The 8,235-nt window shown below is 36.8% G+C and overlaps 2 protein-coding genes across 2 annotated transcripts in view; both read left to right on the top strand.

The window, feature by feature from the left end:
* LOC107711209 (C-factor-like) lies at nucleotides 1–4,642 on the top strand. The gene is made up of 6 exons (XM_016516146.1): nucleotides 1–225; nucleotides 309–363; nucleotides 518–705; nucleotides 1,479–1,640; nucleotides 1,757–1,867; nucleotides 4,370–4,642. Exons 1-6 carry the CDS (start codon nucleotides 79–81, stop codon nucleotides 4,481–4,483), a joined length of 777 nt encoding a protein of 258 aa, XP_016371632.1. The 5' UTR covers nucleotides 1–78; the 3' UTR covers nucleotides 4,484–4,642.
* A 2,599-nt stretch (nucleotides 4,643–7,241) lies between these two features.
* Nucleotides 7,242–8,235, top strand: part of LOC107711210 (C-factor-like) — a 3,886-nt gene continuing 2,892 nt past the window's right edge. The window contains exons 1-3 of the mRNA XM_016516147.1: nucleotides 7,242–7,388; nucleotides 7,475–7,529; nucleotides 7,664–7,851. Of these exons, the coding sequence (XP_016371633.1) occupies nucleotides 7,242–7,388; nucleotides 7,475–7,529; nucleotides 7,664–7,851 (390 nt within the window). The remainder of the gene's footprint in view (nucleotides 7,389–7,474; nucleotides 7,530–7,663; nucleotides 7,852–8,235) is intronic.

Genomic DNA, 8,235 nt, shown 5'->3' with positions numbered 1-8,235 from the left:
TATAGGGGCGTTACGTTCACTTGGTTGCACATACAAAACAGTTTTAAAGGCAGATAGATCGAAGCAGATCGACAGAACATGGCAGCAGTAAAAGCATGCAATATCTTGATCACCGGAGCCAACCGGGGCTTGGGCTTAGAAACTGTTAAACAACTCACGGAGGATTCTTGTCCAAAACGTCATATTTTTGCTACCTGCCGTGACCCAGACGGGCCAAAGTCTGAGGTGAGTTGTAAAGAACTAAAACAAATAGAAACACCAGGAGAAATCGAAATGTGCCTTGTTTAATGCATATTATCTTTCTTAAGGCTTTGAGAGAACTGGCAAAAAAGCATCCAAGTGTGATCACCATCATACGTCTTGGTAAATGTGCATGTGTCCTTCATTGTGCATTTTAAAATTTAACTGGAAACGATGCAGATATCATTGATTTCTTATTGAGATTTAATAATATTATTATTGAGAAAATATATTTATTATAGAACTGTGGAACTGCTATGTGTACTATTACTTCTAGATGCTGATGATCCGTGTAGTATCAAAGAGTCTGCAAAGAAAGTGGGATCTCTTCTGGGAAACAATGGTTTGAACCTGCTTGTGAATAATGCTGCAATCGTGGCAAGAGGCACAATTCAGACCAGCAGTGTTGAAGACATGAAAAACACCTTTAACACCAATGTGATAGGACCCTTATTAATCATTAAGGTAAGGTAAAAAGCATAGGTAATAGTTCTGAAACAACAGTTTGTTTAAACGTGTTGGTGCAGTGGCATTCTGTCTAAACATCTAGGCTGGGGCTTTTACTATTGTAAAGAGACTACTAAAATGAGTGCTTTTGAGGAAGAACTAATCACTGGATATGGCAGATTTTGCAAGGTTCATAGCATTGTACCAAAATAAAAGCTTAGACCAGTTTAACTGGTTTCTTAGCCTGATCGGACAAAGACACTGCTTCACCATTGTTTATATGAGTTACCATTTTGTTGAGTTTGTTATTGCGGTTTCTGCTGGTTTCCCTGACTAGTTGTTTTGTTCTGACACAAGTCGTCCTGTGTCTGTCTCAACTAGTAATGGATTACAACATTGACTTGCCAATCAGCTGCATACTTTTCTAGACAACTAGTCAACGAAAAATGATTTGCCAGAATAAGCTACAATATGCAATATTTGCAATATTTAAAAAAAAAAAAAAACAATTCACCCAAAATAGGAAGTTTGCTAAAACTGTGTTCACCCTCAAGACATCCAAGATGTACAGATGATGATATTGAAACAGTTTTGGAGAAATTGACAAATACAGTTTTTCGCTAACAAGTGATGTAATGCTAAATTTTTCCAAATCTGTTCGGATGAAGAAATAATGTCAACTCATCTTGAATGGCTAGAGAGTAAACTATTCCTTCAATGCTACCTTAATTGAGTATAAAACAAACTTTTAATTCAGAGATTTGTAATTATTTCTCTTTTTTTTTGTGTAGGAGTACCTACCATATCTACAAACAGCGGCCAAAGCCAGCGGGACACCAGGCATGTCCTGTAATAAAGCAGCTGTCATCAATATCTCCACTGTGGGGGGATCCATCAGCACAATGCCTTCATTATACGAACAATTCCCAGTGTTACCATATTGTGTTAGCAAGGTACACTTAAGTCCTGCATTGGCACTAGTTAAACTGGATCTTATTCATTGCCCGTGAAGTATTGATGGTATGAGCATGAACTGATGTATAACTCAAACGGTATGTTTGCCTATCAGGCAGGTTTTAACATGCTGACTGTGTTAGCTGCTGAAGAGTTTAAGGCAGATGAGATCCTCTGCATGGCCCTTCACCCAGGATGGGTGAAAACTGAACTGGGTGGAGAAAAAGTAAGTGTCGATTTATTAGTAAATTTTGTTTTATTTTTTAGCAAAAATGGAGGAAACATAACAAAATGAGCTTATAAATACAAAATGTTTGAAATCTCTGAAACACTTCAGTGCCACCAACAGTCCAAAATTTCATGTATGATGTATAACCCCAATTTCAAAATAAGTTGTAACGTTATGTAAATGTAAATAAAAACAGAATGCAATGATTTGCAAATCTCATAAACCCATATTTTTACTCACAATAGAACATAGAAACATATCAAATGTTTCAATTGAGGAAATGTAACATTTGAGGGGAAAAATAAGGTAATTTTGAATTTGATGGCCGCAAAACATTTTTAAAAAGTTGGCACGGGGGCACCAAAAGGCTGGAAAAGTAAGTATTACTAAAAAGAAACAGCTTTAGGAATATTTTGCAGCTAATTAGGTTAATTGGCAAGGTCAATAACATGATTGTGTCAGGGTTCTGCCCTGGCAGCTTTGTCTGTTTTGTCCTTGTATAGTTTTTCTTTGTTTGTCCTGTGTATGACCACATGGCTTTGTCTTTGTTTATGTTGGCCATGTGCTCCTCTCGTCCTGCCCCTTTGTTTCACATTACCACGCCCCCTTGTTTAGTCCTTGTTTGGTGCTCGTTACTTGATTGTTCTCACCTAGTGTTTGTGTGCTTTCCTCCCTATATATTGTGCTCATTTTCCTCATGTGTTTGTGGGTTTGTTTTGTGTGTGAGTTAGTGTTTGCGTACCTCTCTAGCTGGTCTGTACTAAATGGAGTTTTTCGCCTGTCTGTTAAGGTCCGGTATTTATTGGTTAAAGTTTTTGTCACTGTTTTAGTGCTGCCTCCTCCTTTACAGTCCTCTTTCCGGTTGTCACCCAGGGCTCTTCTCGGCGGTCATCTCCCTACTCTACTGTTTGGACCGTTGACGCCACTCCCTCCTGTTGTGCCTTGTTTAATTTGTCAAACTTCTTCCCCTGCTCATTCTGCATTTGGGTCCTATCCAATCAGTGACCATGACAGATTGGGCATAAAGAGTGTCTTAAAGAGGCAGAGGTTCACCAATCTACAAAAAACTACATCTACAAATTGTGGAACAATTTCAGAATGTTCCTCAATGTAAAATTGTTAAGATTTTGAATATCTCATCATTTACAGTATATAATATTATCTAAAGAATCTGGAACAAGGGCAGAAATCAATATTGGATGCCGTGATCTTCGGGCCCTGGGGTAGCACTGCATTAAAAACAGACATGATTCTGTAATGGAAATCATTGCATGGGCTCAGAAACACAGTTCACAGCTCCATGAAAAGTAATCATATCTGAACATGATCCAGAACCGCCACCATCTTCTCTGGGCTAAAGCACATTTAAAATGGACTGAGGCAAAGTTGAAAACTGTTCTATGGTCAGACGAATCGAAATTTTAAACTCTTTTTAGAAACCATGGACGCCGCATCCTCCAGACTAAAGAAGAGCGAGACCATCTGTTATCAGCACTCAGTCCAACAGCTTTCATCTCTGATGGCATTGGGGAGCATTAGTGCCTATGGAAAGGCACCATCAGTGCTGAAAAGTATAAACCGGTTTTAGAGCAACATACTGTATGCTTCCATCCAGACAAAGTCTTTTTCAGGGAAGGCCTTGCATATTTCAGCAAGACAATGCTAAACTGTCTACTGCATCTATTACAACAGCATGCCTTTGTAGAAGAGTCCTGCCTGCAGTCCAGACCCTTCACCAGTTGAAAAGATTCGGCACATCATGAAATGTCAAATATGACCAGGAAGACCCAGGACTGACTGTTGAGCAGCTAGAATCGTCAGACACAAATGGGACAAAGTTCCTCTCCCAAAACTCCAGAAACTGGTCTGCTCAGTTCCCAGACGTCTATGGACTGTTGATAAAAGAAGGGATGTAATAAACATGGCCCTGTCCCAACTTTTTTGAGAAGTGTGGCGGTCATCAAATTCAAATGAACTTTATTTTTTCCTTAAAATGGTACAATTTCTCAGTTCAAACATTGATTTCAAACATGTTGTCTATGTTCTGTAACAAATCAAATATGAGCTTATGAGATTTGCAAATCATCGCATTCTATTTTTATTTGCATTTTATACAGTGTCCCAACTTTTTTGGAATTGGAGTTGTAGCTATTAACCAGATTAAGATTAATTATTTAGCTATTAACCTATTGAACAAGATGTTTTAGTCACAAACTCATGCAGTGGTGTTCATTGAGTCATGCTGATTTTAATGATTTCGATTTCCACCAATTTTTGAATTCTGTCAAACTTTTTTTTTTTTTGGAGCAGCTACAACTTTCACTTGTTTTATTGCTTTCATAAGATATTAAATGAGTTGCTAGATGCTTTTAAATGCTCCAACCATGTTCAATATTACGTAGTACACCGTGTCACATTGGTAGTGTCAATTGCTGCTTCAGCTATATTGTTTTTATTTTGCATTTTAATGAACTATATGTATGTTTTTATTTTCACCAGGCACCACTTGAACCAAAAGAAAGTGTGGAGGGAATGCTGCGTGTAATTGGCAGCCTTACTGAGAAGCAGCACGGTGGATTCTTGGACTACACTGGAAAAATAATTCCCTGGTAAACCAGAAAAACAAAATCACTCCTGTACGAGAGGTCATGAAAGGGCCAGTCCTGGTCTAATCTGCCCTGTTTATTCTATTAATCATAAAATGGCACACTTAATCATAAGAACTTAACCCCACACGTTTATGACATACATATAACAATTTTGTATCAAATGTAATTTTATACAATAAAGCAATTAATGAAGTAATAAAGCAGTACTGTCTTTTCTATATTATGTGATGCAAATACTTCGCTTATCAATTGCACACAGAGAAAATTATTTATAGGGTGGAAAGGGGGTGGCATGAGGACTCTGAGGGGTGGTTCAGGCTGCAGGATTGCTGAACGATTAAACAAACATTATCAGCATGATGGTGCAAAAATGTAAATTTCTTGCCTATTACCTCCCTGCTGCTAAAAAAAGATTTAATAACAGCAATGGCTTATGATTCACTTTGTGTGTCAGAATGTTCGAACATTGAACCCCCAGATTTTACGAGCAAGTTTTCATTCAGACTTATTATTTTCAAATACTAAGTCATACAAGTGTACAGTTATGTGTACGTTATTCATTTATTACCTCATATCCATACTGGCATTAAATTCCACAGTTTAATGGGTAAATTGATTTATCATAGAGAGAAATTCAACACACACACACACACACACTTTTATTTGTGCATGTAACATGGCTTTGTAACTTTGGCTGCTTTTTTTACTAACCACCAGATGGCGCTGTTTTCGACACTCTCATAGCTTTGAATATTTTCTTGGAACAATCAGGGGTAAGCCTCAGTGCTTCATGAGGCTTCATTTGCCCATCCGTAGTATGAGATTAAAAAGCATATACTGTTTATCATACTAGCATGCAGGGCCTAAAATTAACACTCGCCAAGCGCCAAATGCGAGTAAAAATCAGCGTTGGCGAGTCCATGTAACGGTGTCAGTCGCCAGTTGGCGGGTACAAACTTTTACGAATTATTACAATGCAATGAAGTGAAAACAACAGCCAGTTTTTAAAGAGATTCGCTGTTTCTGACATAAACGAATAAAATAATATTTTCCGAAGAAAAGATCATCGTGATTAGCTGTTCTGTCATAAGCGACAAGAGCGAATCAAATAATAGGATACAAACGGACTGATAAGGTCAGAGCAGTGTTATGGCCAGCTTGTCCCTAGACACGGTTATAATAACTTTTACCTGAGAAGATTTTAGTAGCGCTTCAACGCACGAAAATACATACAATTACGTCAAAATGCGCGGTTTTAACGAGTTACCTTGTAAACGTAGTTTTAAATGAGTTATAAAGTCTTAAATGACCGTAAAGAGTTGGGAAAATCGGATATGTGTCAGATCCGCGTCATATGCATCAGGTTTTAAAGAGACAGCGCTGATTTTAAAGTGAAACCTGCTGAAGTCTGTCATTGATGTAAATCAAAGAAAAAGAGAAATCCTTGGACTGTTCTAGTCGCTGATTAACTTTTGTAGCTTGAATAAAGATTACTATGTATACAGCAGTTTATGCATATATAATATAGTTTATGTGAAGATTGATTTAAAATCACTTAAATTAAAAGTTGTTATATATTTCAGAACCTATTAAATATGAAAAATAATGGCTTTCAATTATACTGTAATGTTGAATGGCTATAATTAATAGGTAAAATTGAGGGAAAATGCACCAGCAGGACAAATTAAAAACATTGTAAATATGTTTAGTCATTGTAGTAGTAATAACAGCCTGTTTTTGCAAAAAGAGTTTCATGGCTGGTAAAAAAAAATTTGGCCAGTAAATTTTATCATGTCACCGGCCATTGGCAGGTGTGGCAAAAAGTTAGTTTTAGGCCCTGCTAGCATGTATGTAGAATGTTATCTGAGTGAGAGAGAAAGACTGAGAGAACACCGAAGCAAGCATTTATGCATAGTTCTTGTGAATTTATGGCCTGACATATGCATTTGTCTTGCGATTATGCAAGCAGTTGCATTTCCTCAGAGGGACCACAAAGTAGTTATCTTACCTTTTTTAGTATAATTGAAAACATAAAAATGACCTATTAAAGAAATAATCAGATTCTAAATCTCTGAGCATTTTCCTGATTTGTTTGCCATTATTCCAACTATTGTATTTTATTGGCATTAGATGAACTACTAATCAACTCTTTACTTTTTGGGTCGTCCCTTCCAGAATTTGGCTTAGACTGCGCTGCCTAGATCTACTGATCCCTCTACTCACTCTTGACCATTTAAAAAATAATGATAAGCATATCTGACTTGAAAATATTATTATATATATTAGCTTTCTTAAAAAAGCACCTAAGTGAGCAGCTTTGGTATTCTGCTAAAAATCTCCCTGGAAAGTACACTCCCTGGAGTGTGTTCCCTGGAAAGTATGCTAAAAATCATAAGCTTGAGGAAAATGTCATTTCAGCTATGCAGGAGTTGTGCATAAATATACCAGGCAAAAAATGTTTTTAAAATATTTGAAAATTGACAGCATCTTAATTTGAATGAGCTGCCACTGTTTATTATAGTTGTCAAACAGTCAGTTATATTAGCTTTTTTTAATTCACTGTCTCTCTGACTATTTGACTATTCATTCTTCAGTCATTTTTCTTTTCCTCTTATATTTTTCTTGTTTTTCTTTACCTCAGTAACACATACTGTATGACAGCACAATACATGAGTTCAAAATGGGCGTGGTGTTCACTTGGGTTCGTATAAAAAGCACTCTTAAAGAGCAGGTTGGATAAGCCAAACTCATAAACTTAGAACATGGCAGCAGTAAAAGCATGCAATATCTTGATCACCGGAGCCAACCGGGGCTTGGGCTTAGAATTTATTAAACAACTCTTGAAGGATTCTAGTCAAAAACAGCATATTTTTGCTACTTGTCGTGATCCAGATGGACCAAAGTCTGAGGTGAGTTATAAATAACTAACACAAATAGAAACACCAGGAGAAATCCTAATGTGCCTTGTTTATTTATGCATATTATCTTTCTTAAGGCTTTGAGAGAACTGACGAAAAAACATCCAAATGTGATAACCATCATACGTCTTGGTAAATGTGCATGTGTCCTTCTTTTTTTTACTAAAAGTAGTTTTTGAGAATTTCGAAGTGATTTTTTCAGTGTTTTTTGAATACCACTTCATTGCTTAATACTTTAGCACTAATAGTTGTTCTGTTAATTTTAGATGCCGATGATCCGTGTAGTATCAAAGAGTCTGCCAAGAAAGTGGGATCTCTTCTGGGAAACTGTGGTTTGAACCTGCTTGTGAATAATGCTGCAAAAATGGCAAATGGCAACATTCAGACCAGCAGTGTTGAAGACATGAAAAACACCTTCAACACCAATGTGATAGGACCCTTATTAATCATTAAGGTAATGTAGAAAGCATTGTTAAGAGCTCTTAAGCAACTGATTGAAACATGAAATCTTCTGCCTTCTGGCTAAACATCTAGGCTGGGGCTTTAACTATTTTGTGTCACCGGTGCATGAGTTTGTGACTAAACTATTACAGTTTTTTTCAACTGCTTACGCACATTTTCAAAACTTTGCCTATTTTTTTTTTCAAAACTTTACACACAAATCCAAGAATTGCACACACAAAATGCAAAATGCCTCACATCTCTTGCAAAATGAAGCACCGAAAATATCACAAACACATATCAAAAGCAAACATTTGCAAACACCTTTGCTGTAATATTAATTACTGTTAGATTGTTGTGTGTTACATAGAGAATTGTGTGTTGTGTTTTGCAAAAA

Source organism: Sinocyclocheilus rhinocerous, unplaced genomic scaffold (assembly GCF_001515625.1).
Source record: "Sinocyclocheilus rhinocerous isolate Xijiao unplaced genomic scaffold, SAMN03320098_v1.1 scaffold115, whole genome shotgun sequence".
Taxonomy (NCBI): Eukaryota; Metazoa; Chordata; class Actinopteri; order Cypriniformes; family Cyprinidae; genus Sinocyclocheilus; species Sinocyclocheilus rhinocerous.
This window is presented reverse-complemented; position numbering and strand designations above follow the sequence as displayed.